This window comes from Gymnoscopelus braueri (genome assembly GCF_963280865.1).
Source record: "Gymnoscopelus braueri genome assembly, chromosome: 5".
Classification (NCBI taxonomy): domain Eukaryota; kingdom Metazoa; phylum Chordata; class Actinopteri; order Myctophiformes; family Myctophidae; genus Gymnoscopelus; species Gymnoscopelus braueri.
Window position 1 is genome coordinate 55,766,476 of NC_137606.1, and position 16,223 is coordinate 55,782,698.

Consider the following 16,223-nt stretch of genomic DNA (forward strand, 5'->3'; position numbering starts at 1 on the left):
CAGAGGTTCTGTGAAGTCTTGTTAGTCCAAGAGCATCTGGGCACCGTGAGGAGACACAGAGAAGAGACAGACGGAGGAACAACAGGTAGCTGTCTAGATTCCCATGTAGCTCCATAACAAGCCTAGGCAGTAAGTCTCAACCTCCTTTCATTTCAAGGACCCACAGTTTTATGCATTAGACCAGACCCTTATTTGATACAACATTTATCTCTGGGACCCCATTCTACACTGTAACATCCTCAGTGTTAGATTTAACTCTGAGAGTGTACTGTACAAATGGAACCAAAATCTGAAATTCCACAAAATGTAAGCAGGGAAGTGAAAGTACTCTCTGTGGTAACGTAGCTTACCTCGTCTCACTCTTCCCAACCAATCAGAGAGTAGGCTACGCAACATTTTGTGGAGAAGCTGTGACCATTCATTTTTCCAGAGGTACGTGATGCCATCTGCGACACATTTTTGTCATTTTGACTATACGCAAAGTGACTAGTGACTAGTAACTAGTAACTAGTAACTAGTAACTGACCCTTAGGCTCCCATCTGTTAATAATAAGCTTCTTAATAAGATTATTCGATAGAATCATCGCTAAGAAGATAATCAATATTTGCAGCCCTAGTCAGTGATGTGTGGCAAAGGCAGTTTGTGGCTCAATGGATCCCGTGGGAAGGTAACTTAAAATAAATTCTCAACGAATAGTCTTTTACCGGCTGCATGGCTCAGAAGAGCAGGGCCGGATTAACCCTTCGTGGTGCTTGGTGCTACACGACCCCTTTCAGTGCTTCTAAATTTCAGCGCTTTTCGGCGATAGTTGAGTCTTCTTTCACTTTCTCCCCGCCGTTTGGTGCCCCCCCCAGGTTGATGCCCCCCCCCCCCCCCCCCCCCCCAGGTTGATGCCCAGTGCTTCTGAGCACCTAAAGCCCTTCCCTTAAGCCTGCACTGCAGAAGAGTTCATATGAGCAAACGTCAGCACTCAGCAAATGTCCTTCAGGTGCTTTTCATTTGGAGAGGCGCGGGCTGCATACGGACGTGATTGGGCAGAGCCTTTCACACCGTGATAACAAGGTACCAATAACAACTTGTCCGTGTCCAACTTGTGCCAAAGATTAACTTCTAGAGTGGCTGCGTCAAGTCATTTGACCGAGTGTGTAGCAGTGCTTCTCAAAGTGGGATCCGGGGAACTCCAACGGTCCTTGGGGGGGGGGGGGGGGGTTCCCATGCTAAATGAGGAGCAGTTTAATTTCACTATTATTTCACCATCTGGAAGTTAACTCATTGAGAGAATGCATAAGAATGACTATTTCAGATCTTTTTTTTTTTTTGCATTGTTTCCACTGTTAGTATAGACAATTGTCTGTGCTAAATCTAATCTAACAACACAAATCTTCTCTTATAGGGGTCCCTGGCACAAAATGTTTAGGTCTGCAGCCTAATACATATCAATTTGTGAGAACCACTGTCCAGTACCACAGTTCTATGTGTCCCACATCGTCTTCTCATGGTTTGCTTTAACCAACTGTTAGATTAGCTCACGTTGTGCGATGGTGTCCCTCCTTGTAGCAGGTGGATTTTCTGGCCAGCAAACATTCGCAGTCCAAGAAGGCACCGCTGGAACCCTGGCACCCAGCTGGCACCCTATACTGGCATCTTACTGGCACCCTGAAACGGTGGTAGAGTCAGTACAACAGTGGAATACTATTCAGGAATTCTATTCATGGAGTAGAGCCATCACAATGTATTTAAATTATTTGTTTCAGTGATACTAAACCTTTTTAATATCTATGTTTGATATGCATTTGATTATTTCTCCCATTTCATATGATTTTTGTCTCTCCAGACCCCAATCTAAAATTCTATGTGTTCATTCATTTTGGCCCTTATTTTGGTAACTATCAATCATGTACTGTAGCTGGAAACCTCCTGGAAACCCCTCAAGGACTCCTGGGGGCCCTGGACCCCACGTTGAGAACCAGCTGTGGTTTAGGTGAACATCTGGTCCCCAATCCCATGTCAGACGTACGTCGGCTTTTTGGTAGAATTGCTAAACTACCAGTTCGCAACCCGTTCTGAGCTTTTAGATCAGCTATCATCGGCTACATTTTTGTAAATGTTTTACAAAACACAATCTGTCATGGGGTCCCTGGTACAACCCCCCCCCCCCCCCCAAAGTGTTCCATTATGTACCTTTTATCATTTTCATTGATTGATTGATTGATTGATTTAATACTCTATTAACAGTTTGCAAAAGAAACACAGAAAGTAGGCCTGTACAGTTCTATACAAAATGATACTAAAAGGATTAAACCCAAGAAAGCACTATGGCTTGTTTGGGGTCCTGTATTTGTTTTAATTCAAATTTTTTATTGAAAATCATTAATCGTCTACAGACTGTCTACAAGCTCACATTGCAATGTTTTGAAAATCTGCTATTTTGTTTTATAAATATTGAAAAACTTGAAAATAGGACATTATTCTACATAAAGTCCTTTTACTTTTGGTAGCCTACTGTAGTATATTTTGATGCCATACTTTTGTATTTTAATCAAATGAACTTTTGCATGTAGGCCTTTTTATTCATGACAGAACGTTGTGGTAATTCATTGAGTAAAACATCCGAGTACTTCTTCTGAATAAAAATATTATTGCATGATAAACCTTGCGTCACCAGGCTCCCCACAGTACCAGTGAAAAGCCAGGTTTCTATTTACTGCTCAGTATTCACGTCCGGTCTAGAGTCCGCCTACTGTATCCGGTAATTTCCACACTCATTCATAGACGAATTCAGACTGTTTTCGTATCCGCTCTAGACCGGATATACAGCTTGCAAAATGAATCGATCCCAGTCTACATCATGTTAATGAGACGCTGTAAAACCCGCTGCCATTGGACAATCCAGGGCCGTAGTGTTGCCATGTTCGCTTATTATAAGCAACTTTGGGATAGTTTTTTTCTGTAAAGTTGCTTGTAAATATCTTCTAAAGTATAGTTGCTTATTTGGGCTTGTTTCACAATTTTTAAAATCATTTTAACCAGTGGTTGTCAAATATTTTCATGTCATGGACATGAAAGTTAATGTATTTGCCTGTAAAAGCCCATCTGAAAATGTTTTGTGCCAGGGAGTCCCGCACCACATTTGTGTTGTTTAGAATGTTTAACACATATTCACCAAATAAGTGGTACTGGACTGTTATATATATAGTGCTCAGTGGTGTAAAGTAACTAAGTACATTTACTCAAGTACTGTACTTAAGTACAATTTTGAGGTATTTTTACTTTACTGGAGTATTTCCAATTTTCAGTACTTTTACTTCTACTCCACTACATCTCAGAGGCAAATATTGTACTTTTACTCCACTACAATTATTTGAAAACTTTAGTTACTAGTTACTTTGCAGATATAAATGATTACATTATAAAACATACATTAACCTCTTCAGCCCTATTTTATACATAGGCTATTTGAAAATAGCCGATCTACAAGCTCACAACGCGTCGCGATGCGACGCGTTGTGAGCTTGTAGATCTGCTATTTTCAAATATTTAGTACTTTTACTTTTGATACTTTAAGTACATTTTGATTCCAATACTTTTGTACTTTTACTCAAGTACATTTTGAATTCTGGACTTTTACTTGTAACAGAGTATTTTAATATTGCAGTATTGGTACTTTTACTTAAAGGGATACTTCACTTTCACATAAAATAAACATTAAAAATAAATATTAAAAATAAATGAAAGAAGTTATGGCAAAATAAAGGCCCCCTCACCCATTAGTAGGACACTCTAATGCGTGAGGGGGCCGTGATTTTTCCATTACTTTTTTCATTTATTTTTAATATATTTTTAAAATGTTTATTTTATGTGAAAGTGAAGTATCCCTTTAAGTAAAGAATTTGATTACTTTTTCCACCACTGATAGTGCTCATGTGGCCTATAATAGTCGCTTCGTTTGGGCTTGTTTCCATAGACCTGGCTGCTTACTTCTCTCGCAAAACCGGGCAACACTGGACGAGCGTCGCCTGGGAAGTCTTCCGGACACGTGCTTTGCAACAATGTAAACACTATCCACAGGGTTGAAGCTTTTACCATGTTTCCACATGCTGCTTTACAGGCGTTTTGAGCTTCCATTAAAACGTGTATGTCTTCCTAGAGCCGTCCATTTACAGCTCTGTGGAATATGATTGTTGATTGTTGTCTCTTGAAATGCCAGTAAAGGTATTTAAATGACAATCAATGTGTTTAAATTACAGTTAGAGGGGATTTAGTCTGCAGTCAGTGTAAAGTAACTAAGTACATTTACTCAAGTATAGTATTTAAGTACAATTCTGAGGTCTTTTTTTTTTTCCTTTACTGGAGTATTTCCAATTTGCAATACTTGTACTTCTACTCCACTACATCTCAGAGGTAAATATTGTACTTTTACTCCACTACAATTATTTGAAAACTTCAGTCACTTGTTACTTTGTAGATTTAGATTATTATTACAAAACAATACATTAGTCACTTCAACCTTATGCGACAGAGTGTGAGCTTGTAGATCTGCCTTTTTCAAGGGAAACCTTGTGAAAAGGGACATTCTGCACAATGAGTGCTTTTACTTTTGGTACTTATGTACATTTTGATGCCAATACTTTTGTACTTTTACTGAAAGTAAATTGTTACTTGTAACAGAGTATTTCTACATTGCAGTAGCCTATTTACAGTTTGAAGGTGTTTAAATGTCAGTTAACGGTTGTTTAGGGGGTCTGCAGTGATGGGGTCTGTGGTTGTTTAGGGGGTCTGCAGTGATGGGGTCTGTGGTTGTTTAGGGGGTCTGCAGTGATGGGGTCTGTGGTTGTTTAGGGGGTCTGCAGTGATGGGGTCTGTGGTTGTTTAGGGGGTCTGCAGTGATGGGGTCTGTGGTTGTTTAGGGGGTCTGCAGTGATGGGGTCTGTGCGGTGGGCGTTTCGCTGCGGCCCCTGGAAGCCCACCAGGGCTGAATGGCTGCGGGCGGCTCGCTGCGTCCAGCCCGAAGAGAAGGACAGGATCGGACAGTTCGTGTTCGCAAAGGACGCCAAATCAGCCATGGTGAGTGTGATTATAACAGTTTATATACAACATGGACGACAAAGAGAAATACATGTGCAAACCAGTGGTGGAAAGTAACTAAGTACATTTACTCAAGTACGGTACTTAAGTACAATTTTAAGGTATCTGTACTTTACTTGAGTATTTCCAATTTTCAGTACTTTTACTTCTACTCCACTACATCTCAAAGGCAAATATTGTACTTTTACTCCACTACAATTATTTGAAAACTTTAGTTACTGGTTACTTTTCAGATATAAATGATTACATTACAAAACATGCATTTACCACTTTAGCCCTATTTTATACCTAGGCTATTTGAAAATAGCAGATCTACAAGCTCACAACGCGTCGCGATGCGACGCGTTGTGAGCTTATAGATCTGCTATTTTCAAACATTTTAGTACTTTTAATTTTGGTACTTTAAATACATTTTGATACCAATGCTTTTGTACTTTTACTCAAGTAAATTTTGAATTCCGGGCTTTTACTTGTAACAGAGTACTTCTACATTGCAGTATTGATACTTTTACTTAAGTAAAACATTGGAGTACTTTTTCCACCACTGGTGCAAACTACTTTAAATTATAAAAAAAAAAAAAAACCTTTGGAGAATGCGGGCATCGATCCCGCTACTTCTCGCATGCTAAGCGAGCGCTCTACCATTTGAGCTAATTCCCCGTGTAGGGTAAAACGCCGTTCGGACCCGTTATAAAAGATACACACCAGACTGGGACACGTTTTTTCGCCGAGGACCACTTTGGAAATAAGTGTTTTAAGTACAAATCATCTGGATTTCTTGTCTCATGTTACTGCAGTGAAGCTGATGTGTTTCTGAATCCAAACGCAGTAAGAGAATGAGCTTCTTCCAGACTAGCTCTGGTCCATATAGCGTCAGAAGTAGCCATGGTTCACATGACGCTTGTATACAAGCGTCATGGTGCCGAGTCCCCCTGGTCTAAAGTTGTGTTCGATTTGTTCACATTGCCATCTCTCACATAAACATAAACGTTCAGATTTCAAATATAAAGTGCTTACCACCGAGCCATGGATGTTACAAGGCGATGCGGACCGCGATGAGTACCCGTATCTCCCGTATTGTTCAATAAAAAGCATTTTAATCCCAATCGCCGGCCATTTTCTCCAAATTGTCTCCGATACTTTCAACCATGCGACACTAATGGTTGGGAGGTGTATTGCACTCTGATACATTACAAAACAAAAAGAAAAGAAAAAAAGAAAATGGCCGGCGATGGGATTAAAATGCTTTTTATTGAACAATACGGGAGATACGGGTACTCATCGCGGTCCGCATCGCCTTGTAACATCCGTGGCTCGGTGGTAAGCACTTTATATTTGAAATCTGAACGTTTATGTTTATGTGAGAGATGGCAATGTGAACAAATCGAACACAACTTTAGACCAGGGGGACTCGGCACCATGACTGTCATGGTATGACAGTCATGTTTCAGGGCTACGTCAGAAGGAACGCTAACTATGGGTTTTGTTTTAAACTAAAGCAACGCGCTTTAACCAACTAAGCCACAGCGCCACATGTCCCTCAACCTTGTTTCAGCATAATTATTAAATGCAGCACCAGAAATGTAGTTTCAGATTAGACCAAAACTCTTAATTTGTGGGCGCGAGAGAAAAGGTTCTGCAGAGATTCGAACTCCGGATCTCCTGCTTACTAGGCAGGCGCTTTAACCAACTAAGCCACAGAACCCGGTGAGCGAAAGGACGTCTGAGCACGTATACTACAGTGAGGGCAGCAGGCAGTGGTGGAAAGTAACTAAGTACATTTACTTAAGTACTGTACTTAAGTACAATTTTGAGGTATTTGTACTTTACTTGAGTATTTCCAATTTCCAATACTTTTACTTCTACTCCACTACATCTCAGAGGCAAATATTGTACTTTTACTCCACTACATTTACTTGAAATCTTTAGTTACTAGTTACTTTTCAGATATAAACTATGATATAATAAAACATACATTAACCACTTTAGCCCTATTTTATACATAGGCTATTTGAAAATAGCCGATCTACAAGCTCACAACGCGTCGCATCGCGACGCGTTGTGAGCTTGTAGATCTGCTATTTTCAAATATTTAGTACTTTTACTTTTGGTACTTTAAGTACATTTTGATGCCAATACTTTTGTACTTTTACTCAAGTAATTTTTTTATTCTGGACTTTTACTTGTAACAGAGTATTTTTATATTGCAGTATTGGTACTTTTACTTAAGTAAAGAATTTGAGTACTTTTTCCACCACTGGGCAGCAGGACACTGAGCTATTTTTAATACTGGAAATGTCAACATAAAACAATCAATGATTTGAGTTTTATGTGCTACCGGGGGTGTGCGGGCAACGACGGCTCTAAAGTAACACAGCGTTAACTTTAAGGAGAACTCATTCTAACGCTATGGACCAGAGCTAAGCTTCTTCCAGACCAGGTGCAGAACGTCCTGAACACCACTAGATGGCGCCCAGGCAGCGCCGCCGCCACATTATTAACCAATAATTGGTTAATAGTGTGTGCTCTTTTCGAATAGCCGAAGTATAAAACAGTGTTTCATTATTAAACACTGTTTTATACTTCGGCTATTTGAAAAGAACAGATCTACAAGCTCACAGTGCGTTGCACCGCAGATCAACTTTTTAGGATAAAGTTGGACCCCCCCCCCAAAAAAAAATTGTAGGCTACCTACTTTGGCTACTATTGCACATAACCTAAACCAAACTCTGGAAAGTAACTATAAGTACATGTACTCAAGTACTTAAGTACAACTTTTACTTTACTAAAGTATGTCCAAATGTAACTTTATACATCCACATCTCAGAGGCAAATGTAGTTTACTAAATGAGTTACTATGTAGATTTTGATGATTATTACAAAACATACGTTAACCACTTCAGCCCTATACATTTCGGGCATTTGAAAATAGCCGATCTACAATTTCACAACAGTGAGCTTGTAGATCGGCTATTTTAAATACATTTTAGACATATGTCTAAAACAAATATAAAGATAACTTGTGAAACGGGACATTCTTTATAATTCTTTATAATGAGTAAAGTAAGTAAATTATAATAAATGGCAATATAATTTTGTATAAAGACAAATTCAATCATGCATACGGTATTGCATACATATTATTGTAGTGTTTCTCAAAGGGAGGTCTAGGGACCCTCTGGGTTACTTGAAGGGGTTCCAAATGGACTCTTATAGGTCTGTAACTCTTCAGTGTTATAATGGTCCTTGAAATAAAATAAAAATAATGTAATTGTAATTGTATAGCAGAGTTGAAGTCCACATACCAGTTCTGACAGTGTAAGAAATAAATTAAATTAAAATGGCTGCGTTAAAGGGACATTTCGCCGATTTTGCATCAAACCCCTATTTGTATCCAGGTCTAGGACCCATAAACATGATCCTGGTGTGTTTTTTTGTGTTTTATCTGTATTTTTAGATTTGTATCCATATCCTCAGAGACTATGAGTCATTTGACTCATAGTCTCTTTATCTCGCCTTATTTCCTGACTACAATGTAGACCACACCCCCACGCAGCCTCCCCTCCCCACAAGGAAGGGCAGTGCCCCAAAGCATTATGGTCATTGTAGTAATGCAGCAGTCCAGTCAAACCCCAGTCAAACACACAGACTTCTATATTTTTCTGGCCATAGGGTGCAAATTTCAAATTTTGCTACTGTTATCTGCTACAAATATTATTAACATTGAGTGACTGTAAGTTCTTCCAGGGGTGAAATGCTCCTTTAACGGTTCCAAATGCGATGGAACCGATTCCGGTTCCTCTATGTTGGATCCGCGGTTCCTCCGGTTCCAGATCCCAATCCTCAGCCTAAACACACCAACCAAGTATAACGTGACGTTTAACCCTGGTGTTTGTACAGTGTTGTATTGGTGAATATCTCTCTCGTGGGATGCCATTTTAACCCATTAAGACCTGGAACGCATCTGTCATTTTTTTAATTTGAGCTAAAAAGCATTATTTGATACTATGGCTATTAAAAAATAGCAGATATACAAGCTCATAGCGCGGCACCGAGTGCCGCGCTATGAGCTTGTAGATCTGCTATTTTTGAAAAATAGTGAAAATATGTGCAAATCATTGAATATATGTATTTTTAAAGCGAACATTTTTAACTCAAATCTTTGCTTCTGGGGGGTCCCTGGAACAACATATTTTGAGATGGGGGTCCGCGGCCAAATACATATAATTTTGGTGGTCCTTGACATGAAAAAGTTTCAGAACCACTGACATAGAAACATAAGTTTTTTCAAAAAACAGTTAGGCTTTAGAAAACATTTTGTAGAATCGGCCTCAGGTCTCAATGGGTTAATCGATGCGTGTGCGTGCGGTGAACCTGCTCAAAAGGTGGAGGGACGGCGTGTCACTGCGTCCCATGACCAATGCCTCCCTGTGTTTGTGTATCTCCTCCAGGCTGGCAGGCTGTTGATGAGGAGGTTCATATGTGACAAGATGGAGCTTCCATGGTCAGAGATCCGCCTGGAACGCTCTCCCAGAGGGAAACCTTACCTGGCCAACCCCCCGAAGGTACACTAACAGCTCTGAATGGGTCAACAAAACCACGTCAACCTTTAAAAGAAAGTGATGCTGATCAATTTATTAAATCACATTTTTATTAGGAATTTTAAAGCACAAGAATGACACAAACTGATAGGGGAGAGCACTTAAGAGTTACTGAAAACACTTATTTTTCCAATGTGGTCCTGCCTATTATTATTATTATTATTATTATTTTGTGTCCCTGCTCTTCTATTCAGACATTTAGATCGTGTCAAAGGTCATCTCTGACCTAGACACAGTTTCTGACACACATTTTGATCAATGTGGAATATACACATCTATTCCTACATACAAAACATCAATAGACATGTCCAAACAGATGAAAAAACAAAAACAAAACAATATGGACAATATAACAAAGAAAAGAAACAACAAAAGCATATCGCAACAATAAGTCATAGGCACAAAAAGTAAACCTCTGGGGAAAATATTGAATGGACCCAGGTTAATTAGGTTGACCGTATGGAAAGTATTTGGTTGTTAAGGGAAGCAATTTCTGAACTCTCTTGAATTGGTGAGAAGACACACAGCTTTTCAAAATCTAAACCTACCCCTAAAAGAAATCTACCTACTAATGTCCCTTCAGGGGCTCCGTACTTAACAAACTGGGGGTCCTTGAAATGAAAACAAAGGTTGTGAATCATTGAACTAAACCATACTGGAACCCCAAGGAGCCCCCATCTACACTGTACAATAATCATTACTTTTGTAATTGAGTGTACAAATGGAACGGGTCCATTTGGTTCCATTTGTACACTCTCAAAGACTCAAGGTCCATAGATACATACCAATACATAGTGCAACAATGAACATGAATTAAAAACAGTCCTTTACACAATAAATTGGGACAGTTATAAATACAAGCAGTTAAGCCAATGTCTCCTAAGACTAGAGGAGTGCCTGGTGCAATTCTTCACAGGGTCATTTATATTGACAATGATGCTATTCTCAGACTCATCCAAACGGCACATGAATCTGTGCTTTAGATTCCTCAGAATAGCTTGGAGAGTATTGACTCTTGCAGTCACAAACATTTCACTTGCACTGCATCATCTAGGCCTTTTGTTGAGAAGCTGTGTTTTACATCATACCTCTATAGGTGACCGGTTCGGACCCTGAAGCCTGGCCCTGGAGTTTCAATGTCTCCCACCAGGGGGAGTATGCGGTCCTGGCTGCTCAGCAGGGACTGCAGGTTGGCGTGGATGTGATGAAGACCACCATGCCAGGTAAACCCAAACCAACCCTAACCAACCCAACCTTTATTGTCACGTCACAGGGTGACAGGCAGTGGTGGAAAGTAACTAAGTACATTTACTTAAGTACTGTACTTAAGTACAATGTTGAGGTATTTGTACTTTACTTGAGTATTTCCAATTTCCAATACTTTTACTTCTACTCCACTACACCTCAGAGGCAAATATTGTACTTTTACTCCACTACATTTACTACATAAACTTTAGTTACTAGTTACTTTTCAGATATAAACTATGATATAATGAAACATACATTAACCACTTTAGCCCTATTTTATACCTAGGCTATCTACAAGCTCACAACTGTGTTTAGGAGGGCTGTTGGTTTAGCCACCGTACGTTTAACTGTTTATGTTTAACTGTATTTATTATTTGCATGCTGGAGCGACGACCAAGGTACAGAGAATTAAGCGTAGACTTATGAACTTTACGGACGGTTTGGACTTGGACTAGCACACGTCGAAACAACCTTAGCAGTCGGCAACCAGTAGTTCCTAAAAGTATAGGACTTTTGACACGACAACAGCAATGAAAAATAGCAGCAGATGTAATAACAGATGTACATAACATGCATGGTTTAATGAAAAACCTATAAAATGAGGCAGTTAAAAGTAGAAGATAACTGTGACATAATAGTCATATACTGTACGTATACACACACACACACACACACACACACACACACACACACACACACACACACACACACACACACAAACAAACAGGTAAATGTTAGACAGACAGACAGACAGACAGACAGAACTTTGTTGACTAGAATTGCGTTGTCATAACAGCAGTGCAGTGTGAGACTCGGTTAGGGCCTGACACTGTGCACTATTCAGAGATATTCTCTGCTGGTTTTAGACAGTGGTGGAAAGTAACTAAGTACATTTGCTCAAGTGCTGTGCTGAAGTACAATTTTGAGGTACTTTTACTTTACTGGAGTATTTACAATCTTCGATACTTTTACTTCTACTCCACTACATCTCAGAGGCAAATATTGTACTTTTATTCCACTACAATTATTTGAAAACTTTAGTTACTAGTTATTTTGTAGATTTTGATTAATATATAAAAACAACATACATCAAGCACTTCAGCCCTACTTTGGCAATCTAAAAATAGCCGATCTACAAGCTCACAATGTGTCGCGATCTGCTATTTTCAAATGATTCTTTTATACATTTTAAAACTTGATAAATTAGACATTCTGCATAATTACTACTTTTACTTTTGGTACTTTAATTATATCTTGATGCCAATACTTTTGTACTGTTACTCAAGTACATTTTGATTACCCGACTTTTACTTATACAGAGTATTTCTACATTGCAGTATTGATACTTTTACTCAAGTAAAGAAATATATAACTTTTTCCACCGCTGGTTTTAGACCATGAGGAAAACAAATTACTAAGTTACAAAGTTAAAGAAAGAAAGACAGAGACAGAGAGATGAATCTATCTATATTATCTAATCTATTTTTTTTTAAAATAATTGTAACCTTGGTTGTTGGTTGCAGTTGTATTTCCCATCATGGCCACACAGTGTCGCTGTTGCCTTACTTATTTGTACGTGTGTGTGTGTGTGTGTGTGTGTGTGTGTGTGTGTGTGTGTGTGTGTGTGTGTGTGTGTGTGTGTGTGTGTGTGTGTGTGTGTGTGTGTGTGTGTGTGTGTGTGTGTGTGTGTGTGTGTGTGTGTGTGTGTGTGTGTGTGTGTGTGTGTGTGTGTGTGTGTGAACGTGGCATATATGAATAGGTGCCATTGTCATTCTTTATCCCCGCATTCAGTTCTGTGGTCTTCCCTGATGGTTATCAACACTGTCCAGAACAGTGGCTCCCAAACCATTCAGGATCAGGGCCCACTTCAAAAGTCTCCAAAAAGCGTTGGCCCGCCCATCGGACCCCTTAACACGGCAGCCGTTAAGTGGCCAGATGGGGGGGGGGGGGGCGCAAGGGCAGGAATGTCATGGAGGCCATGAAGGCCTTGACCACTGCTTGCCCCTTGATTTGCCCTCCTGCCCTTCAAATGATACACCCTAATACACCCTGCCCTATAGTATGAAGCTGATTTCACCGTTCTTTACTGTCAATATGCTTTTTAGACACCAGTGTCTTGTTGACATTCTGAATTCTGAAATAATGAAAAGCTTTATTTATTTATTTATTTATTTATTTCATCTTTATTTTCACGATCAGTCAATCACTCGATCAATGGAATTAATTTATCTACTACAGCGGTACTCAGACTATGTTTTTATTTATTTTGTATCAAGAAACGGTAAAAAATTTAAGAGATGGGCTGGCCAAAAGATTTCCCTCATAATGTGGGGTTGTGGTATACAAAAGATTGAGAACTCCTGATCTACTACAATGAAAACACATTTTATCAAGGTTTTAAAGAAAGAAAATACCATGATGTTTCTTACTTTGTCTTTTTTTTTACTTGACTTCTTTCTTTCTTTTTTCTTGCTTTACTTCCTCCCTTCCTCCCTCCCTTTCTTTCTTTCTTTCTTTATTTAATTCCTCCCTCCCTCCCCCTCCCTTTCTTTCTTTATTTTTTCTTAATCCTTTAATTTCCGTGACCCCCCCCCCTCTGTATCTCTGTCTCTCTCTCTCTCTCTCTCTCTCTCTCTCTCTCTCTCTCTCTCTCTCTCTCTCTCTCTCTCTCTCAGGAAGCAGTAGCGTGTCAGAGTTTTTCCGCATCATGACTCGTCACTTTACGAAGCACGAGTGGAGCGTCATCCAATCATCTGGCTCGGAACACCAGCAACTCACCACTTTTTACCGCCACTGGGTAACCCTGGCAACCATATTCTAGGGTTGTCACAATTATATTATGTTTGTTTGTTGAAATAAGTTTCAAATAGCTCTATGTTCTGATACTAATCATTGCTATAGAGTGTTTGTTCAGTAACAGGAGTCTCCCTGTCTCTCCAGCTCTTTAGTGAACAGAATTAGCATTTTTAGGTAGGGATTCTTATTTTGTCTAATCAGGAGAGAGCACTCACGGGAATACAGGACAAACCAGTGAATTTGGAAGTGATGACACAAACAAATGAGCAGACACATCTCCTGTTGTTTGGATGAAATTGGCATGTTATGTTTATTAAAGAGCTGGAGAGACATGGAGATCCCTGTTACTGAACACTCTATAGCAGGGCTACTCAACTTAAGATGGCTCAGGGGCCACTCAGCTAAATACCAAAAATCCAAGGGCCGCAATCAAAAAACGTCGGATTTTTCGATTTTGTAACACACTACACATTGTTAAAGTTATAAGAAAATGTACATTTTGACATCACATTCTTTTCACTGTACCTGTTTATTTTGTACAGTATGTCTCTTTGTTTTTGAAAAAAAAGGAAGCAACCCATATATTTGAACGGACATGTATATGTTTATCCTGTGCTTCACAATAAAAATGGGCCGCAGAGACGCTGCGTTGGGGACGCATGCGGCCCGCGGGCCGCGGGTTGAGTAGCACTGCTCTATAGCAACGATTACTATCTGAATATAGTGCTTTAACCTTTTAACAAAACAAAAGCAAAAAAATATCACTTTAATTGTCATAAAATAATTGTGATTAATGATTGAACATTGTAACAATGACCCGTGCCAGTAATCCAAAATAAATAATAAGTCATATAGCCTACTGGATAATTTTATACTTGAATTGTAATTGAGAAAATAGCCGATCTACAAGGTCACAATGACATTGAGACATGCAGCTTGCAGATTATTGGCGTTTTTTAGAAGAAAACATTTCCCCATGAACATTTGTTCAAAATGTTTGCCCTAAATGACCCAAATAGGTAATAATTGCATGGCTATACTGTGGTATAACTAGACAGATGGTCCCTGCGGCCATGATAACGCTCACTAAAGTAAAGATGTAGTGAGATTGAGAGGGTGCAAAACGGGCGCGGCGGACATCGGCTGATATCATCGCTGACTAATTGACTGATGCGAGTGCTCAACAGTTGCCATAGCGATAGCCTTGTAATACTATTATTGTGGTTCATTAGCTCTGGAGCAGTGTTTTGTCTGGAGCCACAAGATTTACACAAAACCAATGCGCTCACTCTGTTATATTATATACAGTGTGTGTTCTATGGTCACTGTCGGCTGGAAACCTTGTATGCAGCGTTGCCAGATTCTGTGAGAGAAACAAGCAACCAGGTCTAGGAAAAAACAGCCCAAAAGAAGCAACTATGGGCCACATGAGCACTTTAACATACACATCAGCTATTTGAAAATAGCAGATCTACAAGCTCACAACGCGTCGCGATGCGACGCGTTGTGAGCTTGTAGATCGGCTATTTTCAAATAAAATCTTGCGGGGAAATTATAATATGCAGATATGGCAACCCTGCTTGTATGTCCAAAACGGTTACTTTTCCGGAACTGGAAAAAAAAAATACCCTGTGTTCCAATGGATCCATTAAGCTCTTTGTTAGTAGTTTTATTGAAGAAATCAAGCTCACAACGTGTTGTGAGCTTGTAGATTGGCTATTTTTTGCAACTTTGGTGTGACTCTGTAGTATGATGAAGTAGGGAAAAAAAACATAACAAGCTGAAATACGGAGATACAAGGTTTCTGCCGGACAGCAACGATAATGCTGTATAGTCACGCTTTCATAGGCTATATGTGGTGCACACACACACTCACACTTGTATGTATGTGTGAATACTAGGCACTCACATATCGTGGCTCAAGTGAGGATTCCATAATGGAGCGAAACACACATGCAATGAGGCCAAGGTTCCATTCATAAAATGAATAAATACATAAAAAAAACGTGTTGCAAAGTAACTATGTACATGTACTCAAGTACTGTGCTTAAGTACAATTTTGAGGTATTTTCACTTTACTGAAGTATTTTACATTATCCGTACTTTTGCTTCTACTCCACTACATCTCAGAGGCAAATATTGTACTTTTACTCCACTACAATTATTTGAAATCTTTAGTTACTAGTTACTATGCAATTATCAATTATTACATTATAAAACATACATTAACCACTTTAGCCCTATTTTATACCTAGGCTATTTGAAAATCGCGACGCGTTGTGAGAGCTTGTAGATCTGCTATTTTCAAACATTTTTGTACCTTTTACTTTTGGTACTTTAAGAACATTTTGATACCAATACTTTTGTACTTTTACTCAAGTCAATTATGAATTCGGGACTTTCACTTGTAACGGAGTACTTCTACATTGCAGTATTGATACTTTTACTTAAGTAAAACATTTGAGTACTTTTTCCACCACTGATAAAAAACA

At 39.2% G+C, this 16,223-nt stretch overlaps 1 protein-coding gene across 1 annotated transcript in view; it reads left to right on the forward strand.

Moving 5' to 3' along the window:
• Positions 1 to 4,072: 4,072 nt before the first annotated feature.
• The window catches only part of aasdhppt (aminoadipate-semialdehyde dehydrogenase-phosphopantetheinyl transferase), an 18,386-nt gene continuing 6,235 nt past the window's right edge, over positions 4,073 to 16,223 (forward strand). Inside the window, exons 1-5 of the mRNA XM_080428947.1 lie at positions 4,073 to 4,402; positions 4,909 to 5,065; positions 9,538 to 9,651; positions 10,784 to 10,910; positions 13,611 to 13,732. Of these exons, the coding sequence (XP_080285073.1) occupies positions 4,922 to 5,065; positions 9,538 to 9,651; positions 10,784 to 10,910; positions 13,611 to 13,732 (507 nt within the window). The 5' untranslated portion in view covers positions 4,073 to 4,402; positions 4,909 to 4,921. The remainder of the gene's footprint in view (positions 4,403 to 4,908; positions 5,066 to 9,537; positions 9,652 to 10,783; positions 10,911 to 13,610; positions 13,733 to 16,223) is intronic.